The 16089-nt window shown below is 37.3% G+C and overlaps 1 protein-coding gene across 2 annotated transcripts in view; it reads left to right on the forward strand.

The window, feature by feature from the left end:
* CDK13 (cyclin dependent kinase 13) overlaps nucleotides 1-16089 on the forward strand; it is a gene marked incomplete at its 5' end in the record, with an annotated part of 123146 nt that overhangs the window by 97377 nt on the left and 9680 nt on the right. The window contains 3 exons of one of the 2 annotated variants that reach the window (XM_079786516.1): nucleotides 423-554; nucleotides 8174-8379; nucleotides 15198-15653. In XM_079786516.1, the coding sequence (XP_079642642.1) occupies nucleotides 423-554; nucleotides 8174-8379; nucleotides 15198-15653 (794 nt within the window). The remainder of the gene's footprint in view (nucleotides 1-422; nucleotides 555-8173; nucleotides 8380-15197; nucleotides 15654-16089) is intronic. The other variant, XM_079786517.1, reaches the window with a different exon arrangement.

Raw genomic sequence — 16089 nt, forward strand, 5'->3', positions numbered from 1 at the left:
TTGCTACATGCAAATTACCATTTCACCACCATTATGGAATCAGTGGTTTGGGTTTGTGTGTTAGATTTGGTGTTTACATAAGAAAGAACTTTAACATTATTTTAAATTTTATTGAAACATCTTTCAACTTGAGCTCAGGTTTTTATTTTTATTGTAGGAAACTATTCTGTTCAATTCTTAATTTGTGTTATAACATCAAATTGCCCATAGAGTAATAAAATATACTATTGTTTGCCAAAACTAAAATTATTAGAATGATAGTTATAAAAATCTGTGAAAGTATTTTTCAAAAGAAATTTGGTATTTAATGGAATAAATTATTATAAACATGTTATAAAATGCTAGTACTTGAAATAAGCTTCTAAAGAAACATTAAACTGTGTCAAAGACCATGAATGACTTTTGTAATCCTCTCATGTCAGTATTCCTGCAGCCGCACTAGACTTATTTGATTACATGTTGGCCTTGGATCCTAGTAAGCGCTGCACTGCAGAACAAGCTCTTCAGTGTGAGTTCCTACGGGATGTGGAACCCTCAAAAATGCCCCCACCAGAGTAAGTGACTTTTCATTATCAGATCCCATTTATAAAGAAACTGGACAGTTTTAATAACATCTGTATGTAACTATCAGAAGCTTTTTCATGGTTAGTTAAGTCAAAAGAAAGAATAAATAAAAAGAAACAGAATAACAGTATTAAATATATAATTTGCATATCTAGAATGCTTAATGTTCAGCTAACCATAGGACTAACAAAAGTAGCCTTCCTCTAGCTAATTTTATTAATATATTTTAATTCAAAGAAGATATTACTGCTGCAGCTTATTGTAGTACCCATACTACTGCTTATACTATTAGTTGGTGTTGCTAAAATTTTGAGTGCTAATGCTAAACATATTTCATGTGTTACATTCATCTTTATAGTATTCTCAGGTGAGTATTATTATCATCATCACCATTTTACAGAGGAGGAAGCAGGCTCAAAGAGGTTAAGAAACTTGCCCAAGAATACAAATATAGTAAAGGGTGGACCCCACTCTCAAATTCAAGTTAGTCCAGTAAGAGAAAGAAGTTCTAATATATTCCTTGGCAAACTATATAATAAAATGTTTAATCACTGGATAAAAGATTAGTATCAAAAATTAATTGTATAAAATTAGTTTATTGTCCAATGGGGAAGGGAAGGGTGGAATGCATCGAGTTTGGGAGTCAGAATAGCTGGGTTCTTGAAACTTTACTCTCTTGTGACTCCTATAATTTCTCTAAGATTGATTTGGGGAAAGGGGAGAGGACAAAGCAGTTCATTTGGTTCTTCTTCTTGGCAAGATCTAGAAACTTTGCAGGGATTTTCTTACTAATTTAAAAAATGCTGATGAGCGTCATAAAGCAAGCCTATGCGTACAATAATAAAATATTTCCATGTAATACAGTTAACATATTATAAATGAACAAACATGGGCTTTGGAGTTCAAATCCTGACTCTTTCACTTATCACTCAGGTTGGGTTTACTATATTTCTGTAAGACCCTCATACTCAGCTTCATTAAGTTTTTGCTGTATACGAATAGCCTTTGTGGAGATGATTTGAAAAGCTTAAAGGATATATCATCCTATATAATAAAAGCCTTATATGCTAAGTGTCTGGTTGTCCAGTCATCCGTTCAACCAATCAAAGCATAATCCTATCTAATAAAGCGGTAATATGCAAATTGACCATCACTCCAACACAAAAGATGACCGCCCCCATGTTGTCAAAGATGGCCACCACAAGATGGCTGGCAGGGGAGGGCAGTTGTGGGCGATCAGGCCAGCAGGGGAGGGCAGTTGGGAGGGACCAGGCCTGCAAGGGAGGGCAGTTGGGGGCGATCAGGCCTGCAGGGGAGGGCAGCTGGGGGTGACCAGGCCTGCAGGGGAAGGCAGTTAGGGGTGCCCAGGCCTGCAGGGGAGGGCAATTGCAGGGGGTGGGGAGAGACAGGCCTACAGGGGAAGATGGTTTGGGGGAGACACAGGCCTGAAGGGGAGGGCAGTTGGGGGTGACCAGGACAACAGGGGAGGGCAGTTGGGGGTGACCAGGACAGCAGGGGAGGGCAGTTGGGGGTGACTAGGCCTGCAGGGGAGGGCAGTTGGGGGTGACCAGGCCCAGGCCTACAGGGGAGGGCAGTTTGGGGGGACCCAGGCCTGCAGGAGAGAGCAGTTTGGGGGGACCCGGGCCTGCAGGAGAGAGCAGTTTGGGGGGACAGGCCAGCAGGGGAGGGCAGTTGGGGACAACCAGGCCAGCAGGGGAGGGCAGTTAGGGGTGACCAGGCTGGCAGGGGAGGGCAGTTGGGGGGGACCAGGCAGGCAGGCAGGCGAGCGGTTGGGAGCCAGCAGTCCTGAATTGTGAGAGGGATGTCTGACTGCCTGTTTAGGCCCAGTCCCATCAGGATTGGGCCTAAACAGGCAGTTGGACATCTCTCAAGGGGGTCTCAGATTGGAGAGGGTGCAGGCTGGGCTGAGGGTAACCCGCCCCCCCCCATGCACGAATTTCGTGCACCGGGCCTCTAGTATGCTAATAATATGCTAAGGCCACTCAACCGCTCAGTATGACATGCACTGACCACCAGGGGGCAGACGCTCTGACTGGTAGGTTAGCTTGCTGCTGGGGTTCAGCCAATCAGGACTGAGCAAGACAGGCCGGATATGCACTAGAGCCCTCCCACAGTCCCTCCCCGGCCCCGATCGTGCACCAGTGGGGTCCCTCAGCCTGGCCTGCGCCCTCGCAATCCGTCCGGGACCACTCGGGATGTCACAGAGCCAGTTTCGGCCCGATCCCACAGGCCAGGCCGAGGGACCTCACTGGTGCACGAATCCGTACCCTGGGCCTCTGGTCTAATATATTGAGGGACCTGAATTATTCATTGTTGAATTGTCTCATGGGTTTTTGTTTGTTTTGCTTATCAGTAGCTATTAGCTGTCATGAAACTTTGGCTCTAGTATCCCTTTAAAGAATTTTTTTCAACTGTGGATTTGAACATTTTTGTCATTTACATTAAAATAGAAAAAAAATACAATGAGCATTCATATGTCTTCCTCCTAGATTTAACAGTTAATATTTGGACATATTTGCTTTATCACTCTATGTAACCTTTTATCTGAACTGTTTGAATAATATATTGTGGAAGTAATGCTTCATTTATAAGTGATTCTATAAGAACTAAGACTAATTCTGTATAAAGCATAAGAAATTTAACATTGTAATATCTCCACAATAATTTTCTTTTATAGCCTTTTTTTAGGGCAGAGCTTACATATTTCATTTAGCTGTCATGTGTTTTCAGTCTTTAACCACTCTTTGGAAAAGATTTTTATGACATTGACACCAAGCTAGCTATTTTGTAAAACATTCTAAAATCTGACTTTAATTGCTTTTTTAATATCAGGATTAGAGTAACTTCTTTTTTTTTTTCTTTTTTGCAAGAATTAGGTAGTAATGTGTGCTTTCTGCTTTATCATATCAAGAGGAATATAATGTCATTTTTCTTATATATTGATAATGTCTAAGTTGATCTAAATTGATATCTTGGTTTAAGTAGTACACATGAAAGAATTCTGGTAAAACTGTATGAAAGTACTTTTTAATTGACATCTAAACTTTTAAATAGTTGCAAAACATGTAATTTTCAATGTATCATAAACGTTGACACTTAAATAGAGCAGTTACATCACTCTTAAAAATACATTCAATGAAATAAAAATATCTTATCTTTATATTCCCAAACATTTCCTTAGAAAATATATGAAGAGTCCTGCCTGTTTGGCTTAGTGGATAGAGTGTCAGCCCACGGACTAAAGGGTCTCAGGTTCAATTCCGCTCAAGGGCACATCCAGGCGTCCTCAAACTACGGCTCGCGGACCACATGCGGGTGTTTTTGCCGTTTTGTTTTTTACTTCAAAATAAGATATGTGCAGTGTGCATAGGAATTTGTTCATAGTTTTTTTTAAACTATAGTCCGGCCCTCCAACGGTCTGAGGGACAGTGAACTGGCCCCCTGTTTAAAAAGTTTGAGGACCCCTGTCACATACCTTGGTTGCAGGCTTGATCCTGGGCCCCTGGGGCACATGCACGAGACAACCAATCGATGTGTCTCTCTCACATCGATGTTTCTCTCTATCTCTCTCCCTCCCTTCCATTCTCTCAAAAAATCAGTGGAAAAATATCCTTCGGTGAGGATTAACAACAACAAGAAAAATGTATGAAGAAACTAACAATTTGACATTGCTCTTTTTTCATTTTGAACTTACATTGCTTCTGCAGATTTTTAATGCAACATATATTTTTGCTCGAAAGTATTAATTGATTACCTTGTTATACATTTTTAAAACAAATATATGTATACACATAAATGGAAATTTGATTTTTAAAAACTGACTACAATTTTCTTCTGGATTAATTTGTCATTGCAAATATTAATAGCACACATTTCAGTTAAGAAAAGGAGAAAAATATTAGATTTTGTTGGAAATGCAACCTAATAAAATAAATAGGGCTAATTTCCCCATGTAATTTGCATATCTATCAATTAATAGTACTTATTCTAGAATGCAATAGTTCCACATTAATTTTAATATTATTTTAATAGGTACCCTTGTAAACAAGCATTTGAGAATATGTGGAGTGTTGTCATAGTTATATCATTGAGTTTTAAATTCCCTCCATATTATATCTCCAAAACCACATAGTAATCGGTCATCTAAAGTTATTTTAATGACCTTTCAGATATAAACTTAAGATTTTTTCCTCCTTTAATTTTTCTGACAGTAAAGCCTGGAAACCACATAACTTGCCAAAAGATAAGTTATTCAGTCATTAACCCCTTAATTTTTCAAATTTTGGGAAAGTAAACCAAAGAAGCTTTACGAATACCTATTAAAATACCTCTTATACTTGTTACTTTTTTTTTAAATTCATACTTGTGTAAACCAGTATACTTAGAAAAGGTTAGGAAGTCAGCATGTCATTTTAGTGTTACTTTGCCAGTCAATTTATTAAATTGTTTCTTATTACATTTTTAAACTATATGTTTCTGTCAAAACCTTGGAACTATAAATGTATTCCCTTCAATTTATGAAAAGTATCTCCCACATAACTTAATTGGAAACACTGTTCATATTGTCAAATGTAATACCTAAATTCACTGTTTTTATCAGAACATACCTGACTACATTTTTTTCATTAAAAATAAACATTAATACACATTTTGATGAAAATTCTGTAAACCAGTAATAAATTATGGGATATATCACTAAGGCAGTCAGGTAAAATTATAAAGATGTCAATCTAATATTTAAATAAAAAGGTATATAAACAATATTATCTCTCATTTTATAATATGTAATAGATAATTAAAATTATAAATTATTTTTGAGCTAAGGACGATGAAGAAAGGCATGGTATTCCTTTAGGAAATATGTGTGTGTAATACACTCTTCTGATCAATTTTTTAGGAATAATCAAATGAGAGTGGGGCATTAAAAAATATAAAAAATAACTCTATTAATTGTGTTAGATGTCCTGTCAAACTTTTCTGAGGTATTTAATGAAAACAGAAAAAAAATATTGCTAAAAAGTGAATTAGAATGGCACCAAGCCTATAATTTTTTTCTTAATAGCAAGTATAAAGTATTAAATAATGCATAAAGTAAAATATGACCAGCTGTATTTGCATAAATATTTCATGGTGTGATTTAATAACAATAGCTTTAAGCTACCTTATTGAATGATGATAAATGGAATCAAACATGAATATATTGCCTAACCATGCCCAAGCACTTACATATATTAACATATATTACCTCTACCCTATCATGTATAGTTATCTCATTTTTAAAAACATGGAAATTGAGGCACAGAGGTCATGACTTGCCTAATGAGACACAATAAATAAGTGGCTGTGCCAGTATTCGGACCTTCAGAAAAGAACATAAAAATGTGTTTATCCTAGAAAACATTCCTGGTACATCTGTTAGTCAGCATCACTGACTTACTACTGTGTTAGCTATTTGTTGGGTGATGTTTATCTGACCTAAAGATGAGTGTTGAAATCATCCATAAAGAATCTCTTGCCTTTAAATTGTGGGAGGGAACAAAGCCCTTTTAGTGGATTTCTTTGCTTTACTCTCATGGGACTCTTTCATAAGAGCCATGCATTCCCAGAATATTTGGATGGTGGAAGTAAAATCACTCGTTACTGCAGTACTGCAGTACATCTGAATGCAGAATATCCCAGCAGGCTAAGGCTGCACATCTTATAAAAAACACATGCACACACAGAGAGAAGGGCGAGGGGGAGAAAAAAGAGAGGAAAGGCTTTGGCGGGATTATGATGCCTTATAGCTTCCCTATATCAATATTTCAAATTGTCCCTTTGTTTGTTACTCCAGGAGGTTTTTACACGCTGAGGCAATGCATCATAGTAAGATGGCTGAGAGGTATGCCTTTGTTTTGTTTTTGGACCTCAGGTGCATAAACTTGGTTTAATCATAATCCTTGTATCACTCATCATTGGTCCATGCATGGCTCTCTTTTTTTTCCTTTAGTTACTTAATTAGTTATTTTAAATGATGTTGATAAGCAGCTAAGAGCCTACCCAATGAAAGCTGGAATCTTGAAAATAATCTACTTTAATCATATCATACCTTTCCCCACTCCAACCCTACTCCACAACCTATATCCCCTTGCCTTCCTGTACCTGAGGTAACCATCATCCCTGTTTTCTTTTGTATATACTTTTTGTTGCCATCTACATGTACTCATAATAATTTATATTTTTTAATTTTAGTTTTTAATTTTATAAAAGGGGGTCATGCTGTTTGTAATCTTTTGGGAATGACTTTTTTTTTATGTAATACTATATTACATTGCTAAGATTCAACCATGTTGTTGCATATGCCTTTCTTTTATAACATGAGATAAGAGTAATTGTAAAAGAGGAGGTATGAAAGAATTTGCTGAATGTGCAGGCCATTCTCAAAGATCAATTGTAGGAAAGAGGACATGTGGATATGGAAATTATTTTAAAACAATTTTAAAAAGTCTTCACGTATCCTTAGAGGAAAACATATATAGGCTGAAGACTGCAGACTTATATCACCAGGTTGGGGCTTCTTAAGGAAAATTGTAGTTATTCTGGGCAAGTTTATTAACCTTTCCAAGCCTTAATTTTCTCATCTTTAAATAGACATAATATTGGATTATTAGGGTAAAAAGAAAACATTTATAAATCAAATATTTAAGTCTCTTTTTAAGCAAAAGTTATTCTGCACTGCTGTCAGGTTTATGAAATTACATTCAGGTAGAGTTGTTTCATAATTGAAGGTAATTTTGATGTTACTTGCTAGCTATTCAGAACTTTTGTTGATGAATAATGAGCCTGGATTTTTTATTTTTGAAATGCCTCTAGCATCAGTTTAATTATAGGGTATTTGCTTACAGAAGCAAATACGAGGGTATTAAAAAGTTAAAAGTTTTTGCAAGAAAAATTTTCACAGTTGTTATGTCCTAGTCTTTGTACTTTCAATCCTCTGTCTAGTCTAGTTTTTGCAAATGGCATATTTTTTGCCTTTTGTAATATCGTATTCAATGTATGATGTTCTAAGATAAGAATTGGCTTTAAAAGACTGTACCAAGGATAATTGTAACCTATTTTTATACATTCTTTTTTTAAAATATATTTTTATTGATTTCAGAGAAGAAGGGAGAGGGAGAGATAGAAACATCAGTGATACGAGAGAATCATTGATTGGCTGCCTCCTGCACGTCCCCTACTGGGGATCAAACCCGAAACCTGGGCATGTGCCCTTGACACCGGTATCAAACCCAGGACCCTTCCGTCTGCAGGCCAACGCTCTGTCCACTGAGCCAAATCAGCTAGGGCTGACCACACATTCTTCATTTATAGTTTTAATAAATGATTATTTATTGATTATTCAGAAGCCACAGTCTGTTTATAAAGGTGAAGTCCTGAAGGAGGTATGCATCAAGGCCAATTGTTATTGGAACAGTTTGTAAAGCCTGTGTGTGAAGTCTTCAAGAACAACTTGCAGGGGTGTGGGAATGGCAATTTGGTTGTTAAGAAATATTAGTATTTTGTTGTTAAGAAATGCCACTGAGAAATAATTTTATTCTTTTTTTTCTAGCCTTCCTTTATGGCAAGATTGTCATGAGTTGTGGAGTAAAAAGCGAAGAAGACAGAAGCAGATGGGCATGACTGATGATGTTTCCACAGTTAAAGCCCCCAAAAAGGACTTGTCTCTGGGCTTGGATGACAGCAGAACGAACACACCCCAGGGTGTGCTGCCAACTTCACAACTGAAATCTCAGGGCAACTCGAATGTGGCACCTGGTCAGTAATGCTTCCATGGTTTTCTTCCAGTTGTTTTGTGGCTACTGTTGATTATATTGTTCTAGTGCTAAAGCATTGGAGGTTAAAAGTTGTACATTAAGGTTTATTCACTGAACTTGACATTTCTTTGTTATTTGCTTGTGCCAGTACAGATGTGTTGCTGGTACTGGCACCACAATATTAAACAATCTCAAGGTAAGATGAACTTACAAAGAGGGACTCAAATTACATATGACTAGTCATTAGTCAGATTTCTCTACTTTCTTTTTCCTCTTAGTACAGGAATCAGTAGGTCTTTTGCTAACACTGTTCTCACTGAGGCTCAGCCTTTAATGTATGAATGCTCAAGAAGGAAAAAGGATATAAGAAAACAGCCAAAAATTATAATAGAAGCTTTTTTGTACTGTCTATAATATCCTTAGAAGTTACTCTTAATATATTTCCCATTATATTATAGAATCTCAAAAGATTGGAATCTGATTTTGTGCCACAAATGACTTGAAGGATGACAAAGAAGGATATTTGGGGAAAACTTAATTTTTTTCCTTTGACTCAGTCTGTTGTAAGAGTAAGCTTCTTCATGAGAAATCAATCTCTTTAATGTTTACTTTTTAAAAAATGGAATCTACTCCCTCATTTGGCCTCAAGAAACCAGAAAGCATTCAGGTTTAGTTTAATGTGTGTGTGTGTGTGTGTGTGTGTGTGTGTGTGTGTGTGTGTGTGTGTGTGAGAAGACAGAGACGAATATGAAATAAATACAGGCATACTTTGTTTTATTGTGCTACACTTTATTGCACTTCATAGATATTGCAATTTTCATAAATTGAAAGTTTATGGTAACCCTGCATTGAGCAAGTATTTCAGCGCCATTTTTCCAACAGCATTTACTCAGTCACATTTTGGTAACTCTCAGAATATTTCAAACTTTTTCATTATTATATTTATTGTGGTGATCAGTGATTGGTCTTTTATTTTTTAAATATATTGTTTATTGATTTTAGAGAGGGGGGGAAACATCGATGTAACAGAGAAACATTGATTGATTGCCTCCTGTATGCACCCCAACCAGGGGTCAAACCCCATATGTGCCCTGACGAGAAATTGGTGACCTTTTGGTGCATGGGACATTGCTCAACCAACTGAAGCCACACCGGCCAGGGTGGTGACCAGTGATCTTTGATGTTACTATTGTAATTGTTCAGGGGCACCCCAACAGTGCCATAGATGATAGCTTACTTAATTGATAAATGTTATATGTGTTCTGACTGCTCCATTCACCTTTTGACCATCTCTTCCCATCTCCTTGGACCTCCCTATCCCTCAGGCACAACAGTAAATTGAAATTGGGCCAATCAATAACCTCATAATGGCCTTTACGTGTTCAAGGGAAAGGAAGAGTCACACTTTAAATCAAAAGCTAGAAATGATTAAGTTTAGTAAGGAAGGCATGCCAAAAGCAGTGTAAGACCAAAAGCTAGGCCTCTTGCACCAGTTAGTCAAGTTATGAATGCAAAGGAAAAGTTACCGAAGGAAATTAAAAGTTCTACTCTAGTAAACACACAAATGGTAAGAAAGCGAAACAGCTTAATTCAAAGCAAGGCCATAACTCTCCTCAATTCTGTGATGGTTAAGAGAGGTAAGGAAATGGCAGAAGAAATATTTGGAGCTAGCAGAGATTGCTTCATGAGTTCTTTTTTTTTTTTTTTTAATATATTTTATTGATTTTTTTTTACAGAGAGGAAGGGAGAGGGATAGAGAGTTAGAAACATCAATGAGAAACATTGATCAGCTGCCTCCTGCACACCCCCTACCAGGGATGTGCCGGCAACCAAGGTACATGCACCTGGCCGGAATTGAACCTGGGACCCTTCAGTCCGCAGACCGATGCTCTATCCACTGAGCCAAACTGGTTAGGGCGCTTCATGAGGTTTAAGGAAAGAATCCGTCTTCATAACATAAAAGTGCCAGGCAAAGCTGCAAGTACTGATGTAGAAGCTGCAGCAAGTTATCGAGAAGATCTAGCTAAGATAATTAATGAAGGTGGCTACACTAAACAACAGATTTTCAATGTAGAAATACATCCTTAAACTGGAAGAAGATGCTATCTAGGACTTTGATAGCTAGACAGTAGCAGTCAAGGCCTGGTTTCAGAGGACAGGCTAACTGTTGTTAGAGGCTAATGCAGCTGGTAACTTTAAGTTGAAGCCAATGCTCATTTACCATTCTGAAAATCTTCATGTCCTTAAGAATTATGGTAAATCTACTCTGCCTGTGCTTTATAAAGTGGGACAACAAAGCCTGGATGACAGGACAGCTGTTTACAGCATAGTTCACTGAATATTGTAAGCACACTGTTGAGGCTTAATGCTCAGAAGAAAAAAAAAAGATTCGTTTCAGAATATTACTACTCATTGACAATGCACATAGTCACCCAAGATCTCTGATGGAGATGTACAGCGAGATTAGTGTTGTTTTAATGCCTATTAACACCCATTCTACAGCTTATGGATGAAGGAGTAATTTCAACTTTAAAGTCTTACACTTAGGAATTACATTTTGTAAGGGTATAGCTGCCATAGATAGTGATTCCTCTGATGGATTTGAGCAAAGTAAAAACCTGGAAAGTATTCACCATTCTGTATGCCATGAAAAACATTCATGATGCGTGGGACGATTTCTAAATAACATTAACAGGCATTTGGAAGATGATTCCAAACCCAATGGATGACTTTGAGTGTTCAAGACCTCAGAGGAGGAAGTAAGATGTGGTGGAAAGAGCAAGAGAACTGGAAGCAGAAGTGAAGCCTGAAGATGTGACTGAATTGCTGTAACCAATCTGATAAAACTTTTAACAGATGAGAGTTGTTTCTTATGAGAGAAAAAAGAAAGTGGTTTTCTGAGATGGAATCTACTCCTGTGACAATAGGTGAAATGATAAAGGATTCAGAATACCACATAAACTTAGACGATAAAGCAACTTCAGTGTTTGAGAGGTTTGACTCCAATTTTGAAAAAAGTTTTACTTTGGTAAAGTGTTACCAAATAGCATTGTATGCTGCAAAGAAACTGTTACCCCAGCCTTCAGCCACCGCTACACTTGGTCAGTCAGCAGCCATAAACATTGGGGCAAGACCCTCCACCAGCAAAAAGGTTATTGACCAGCTGAAGGCTCAGATGATGGTTAGCATTTTTTAGTAATATAGTATTTTATTAAGTATGCAAATCATATTTTTAGAAATAATGCTGTTGCATACTTAATAGACTTCAATATAGAATAAACATAATTTTTATATGCGCTGTGTGTTGACTTGCTTTATTGCAATATTTGCTTTATTTGTGTGGCACCAAACCCACTCTGTTTCCAAGGTCTGCCTGTATGTACGTGTGTGTGTGTGTGTGTGTGTGTGTGTGTGTGTGTAGGTGGTAGTTATTAAACATGAAAAGGTAGCCTAGTACATATTAAGAGATGAGTAAATATTGGTTGGCTAGTTAATTGATGATAACAGATCTGTGAATCAGATTTAACTTTTGATGGTTGAGTGTAAATATAGACTAGATTAGCTGAGAAAGCTTGAGTAAGATTACCATTAATGCTTTCCCATGTAATCTGCAAGCTCATACTTGACCTTGGTCAGACAACATTAAAGTATTGATACATGTTACTGTAAAAAGTAGCAGCAGTTTTTATTTCTTGTAGAGAAGTATTCTTCAGAATTTCTTTAAAAAAGTGAATTTCCCTTATACATTAAAATATTTTATACATAGCTCTGGAAAACATGTCTGTTGTACACATTATGAAGGCTATCTAAATCAAGTTCAGTTTATTTTCATGTTAAAAATGTGTAAAATATGGAGAAAGGCAAAGAGAAGCAACAGGAAGTTTTCTTAATTTTTATTTAAGTTACATGTTTTATATACCATCTACTGAAACAGGATCTGAGAGGTCAGTAATATGAAGTGTGGTTGGTAGTCAGGTTACAGTTGTCATCTTCCATAACAAGACTATCAGTTCTTTATTTCTTCTCCTATTCATGGAACTGTTGTCCTTATTCCACTAGCAAACCTAGTGGAAGGTTAATTATTTCATTCTATTTTAGCTGGTAAAAAATGAATTGCCCTTTCTGGGCTCATTTTGTTATCTACATATTTAATAACCCTATTAATGGTGGAGAGTTTAGTTTTATCTTTTTGTTTTCCTTTCTTTTAAATTCACTATTAAGTGAGAATTCTGATTTTTTTGAAATAGGAATGTATCCTCTTTGCTTAATTTTCTTCATTAATCAGTAAGTGTCTTGAAATAGGGAAATGCCACTTTTGTAGAGGAGACACCATAAAGAGTACTTCTGAGCTCACACAGAGACTGCCTCTGTTAATAGAGAAATGAGAGGGAAAATGAGGAAAATGGCCTTTGGGGTATAGTAATCAAACTTTGTTCCTTATTAATGCTGCAGGTCACAAGAATAACTTATAAAAGTTTGATTTGCTTTAATCTGAAACTGATATCTATAATAATAAAAGCATAATATGCTAATTAGACCAGACAGCCAAACAACCTTCTGGACATCCTTCTGGATTACCTTCAGGACGAAGCCAGGGCTGCGAGAGTTGAGGCAAGCTGTCGAGGCTGCGACGGCTGAGCCCTTTGCATGAATTTTGTGCATCAGGCCTCTAGTTATATAATAAAAGTATCTCAAAATCTATAAAGAGAGAATAGAAAAAGATAGCATTCATCATCAGTTTTTAATCTTTTTGGAGTGTTTCTTCTATGACAGTGGCCGGCAAACTCATTAGTCAACAGAGCCAAATATCAACAGTACAACAATTGAAATTTCTTTTGAGAGCCACATTTTTTAAACTTCTTCTAACGCCACTTCTTCAAAATAGACTCGCCCAGGCCATAGTATTTTGTGGAAGAGCCACACTCAAGGGGCCAAAGAGCCGCATGTGGCTCGCGAGCCACAGTTTGCCGACCACGGTTCTATGATGTGGTTATGGAAATTGCTTATCAGTGTCTGTAGTATTATGTTGTACTAGAGGCCCAGTGCATGAAATTCGTGCACTGGGTAGGGTCCCTCGGCCTGGACTGTACCCTCTTGCAATCTGGGACCCCTCAGGGGATGTTGGACTGCTTGGATCAGGCTGAAACTGGCAGTCCAACACCCCCCGAGGGATGTAGCAGTGCGTGAAGCAGCAAGTGGCTGGGGAGGAGCCTGAGCCGGGCTCAGTGCTCGGCGCTGCTAACTACTCACTGCTCCTATCTGCTCGCTCCTAACCACTCCTTACTGCTCACTCCTTAGCGCTGCTGCAGAGGTGGGAGAGGCTCCTGCCACTGCCACTGTGTTCGCCAGCCTTGAGCCCGGCTTCTGGCTGAGTGGCGCTCCCACTGTGGGAGCATACTGACCACAAGGGAGTAGCTCCTGCATTGAGGGTCTGCCCCCTGGTGGGCAGTGCACATCATTGCGACCAGTCGTTCTATTGTAAAGGTTGCTTAGGCTTTTATATATATAGATTATATGCATTTGAGCTTTTTTGTTATATGTGGATGAGGAAAAGTAGGTTTATAGTTGTGGGGTGTGATAGTTTATTCCTGCATTATTATTTATTTATTATTGAATTATTTATTGTTAGTAACCTACCGTATTTTCCGGCATATAAGACGACTTTTTAACCCAGGAAAATCTTCTCAAAAGTCGGGGGTCTTATACGCCGGAAAATACGGTAACCCACCCATCATTTGGCAATAACTCACTTTAATTCTAAATTGTAAATACCGTATTTTCTGGCGTATAAGACCCCGACTTTTGAGAAGATTTTCCTGGGTTAAAAGGTCGTCTTATACGCCAGAAAGTACGGTACTTTTGCCCACCCCTGTATATGATCCAGATAAGCTTTCACAAGAACCTGTGTAAGCCATCACAAGTCTAAACTGGAAATTGGAAAATGAAAAACCACTGAATCTGTTTTGCTGGTGATGAATTATTTACCCAGAATAACTTAAAATAAAAAAAGTAATTTGAATAAAGTACACTTTATCAAAGAGCCTATGACAAAAGTTTGAATTAACTACAAATATAAGATGGAAGAAGACTTGACTTGGGTGGTACATACAATGTAGTATACAAATGACATATTGTAGAATTGTATACCTGAAACCTATATAATCAACGTCACCCCAATAAATACAATAAATAAAAAATAAAACATAAACTTAAAAAAACAAATACAAGGTTAGGTTCTTAGATAATAAGTATTATTTTAGATAAGCAATACAGTGAGTAATTAAAAGAGTGCAGATTCTGGAATCAGAATGCTAGGTTCAAATCTCAACCCTGCCACTTACAGAGTTTATGAACTTAGACAAGTTATTTAATCTCTCTGGATGTCAATTTCTTCTTCATTACAAATGGGGCTAATAATAGAGCATGCCTTCTATTGTTGTAATAGAGGATATAAATTGCTTAGAAAGTACCTGACACTGTAGCTATCGTCATCATTATCATCATTCATTCCCATTCACAGGTGACATTTCCTAGTTATCTTTATAGTATAGGGTTCTAGTGATAGTCTTGATTTTCCTTTTGAAATATTTACTCCTAAAGATAATTTATTCAAAATGGACCACAGTGTTTTTTTAAAAATTTATATACAGTTCTGCCTTAAATGAATATGAAATTAAATTAAAATGAGATTCCCTTTTTACAGTGTTTCTTAAACACTGTCCTACAAATACACATTTTCATGTGGTCATACAGAGCCATTTTGTGGGTGGGACAGCCATGAATTATGGCAATTCTAATTAATACAAATTTTGTCTTTAGTAAAAACAGGCCCTGGACAGCAGTTAAACCACACTGAATTGGCAATTCTACTAAACCTACTACAATCTAAAACAAGTACTAATATGGCTGATTTTGTTCAAGTGTTGAACATTAAGGTAAACTCTGAGACTGAACAACAGCTAAATAAAATAAACCTTCCTGCTGGAATTTTGGCAACAGGTGAAAAACAGACAGACCCATCAACACCACAACAGGAGTCTTCAAAACCATTGGGAGGAATTCAACCTTCTTCTCAGAGCGTCCAGCCTAAAGTGGAAACTGATGCTGCCCAGGCGGCCGTGCAGAGTGCATTTGCAGTTCTATTGACTCAGTTAATAAAGGCTCAGCAGTCAAAGCAGAAAGACGCGCTACTAGAGGAAAGGGAAAATGGATCGGGCCATGAAGCAGCATCGTTACAACTCAGACCGCCTCCAGAACCTAGCACTCCGGTATCGGGTGAGTGTGCAGATAGCAGACCACTAATGGAGCTGCATTCACACTGTTTTCTTGCTGTTGATGATTATCTATAATGTGTATTATTGAGTGGCATTGCTAGGAAATGTCTGAAAATTCTCAGGTCTTAGGTTTTTTAATCTGTTTACTTCTAGATATTGATTCTTTAGCAAATTATCCATGTGTGATATAACTTATTATGAACATCATGGATTTCTATGGTTAAGAAATAATCTTTTACTCCAGCTATAACAGGATGATTGACCAAGGCAGAAATTTTGCATATACAGTAGCTTTTGTTCTTCAAGCAATAAACAGGTATATATGAGATACCTTTGTAAAGTCAAATATAATATAATTTTTGGTCACCATAGACTTAAATGGTAGTAGGCAATATTAGGATTTATATACTGTTTCCCTTTTCTTTCCTTTTTTTTGG

Source organism: Cnephaeus nilssonii, assembly GCF_951640355.1.
Source record: "Cnephaeus nilssonii genome assembly, chromosome: 12".
Taxonomy (NCBI): Eukaryota; Metazoa; Chordata; class Mammalia; order Chiroptera; family Vespertilionidae; genus Cnephaeus; species Cnephaeus nilssonii.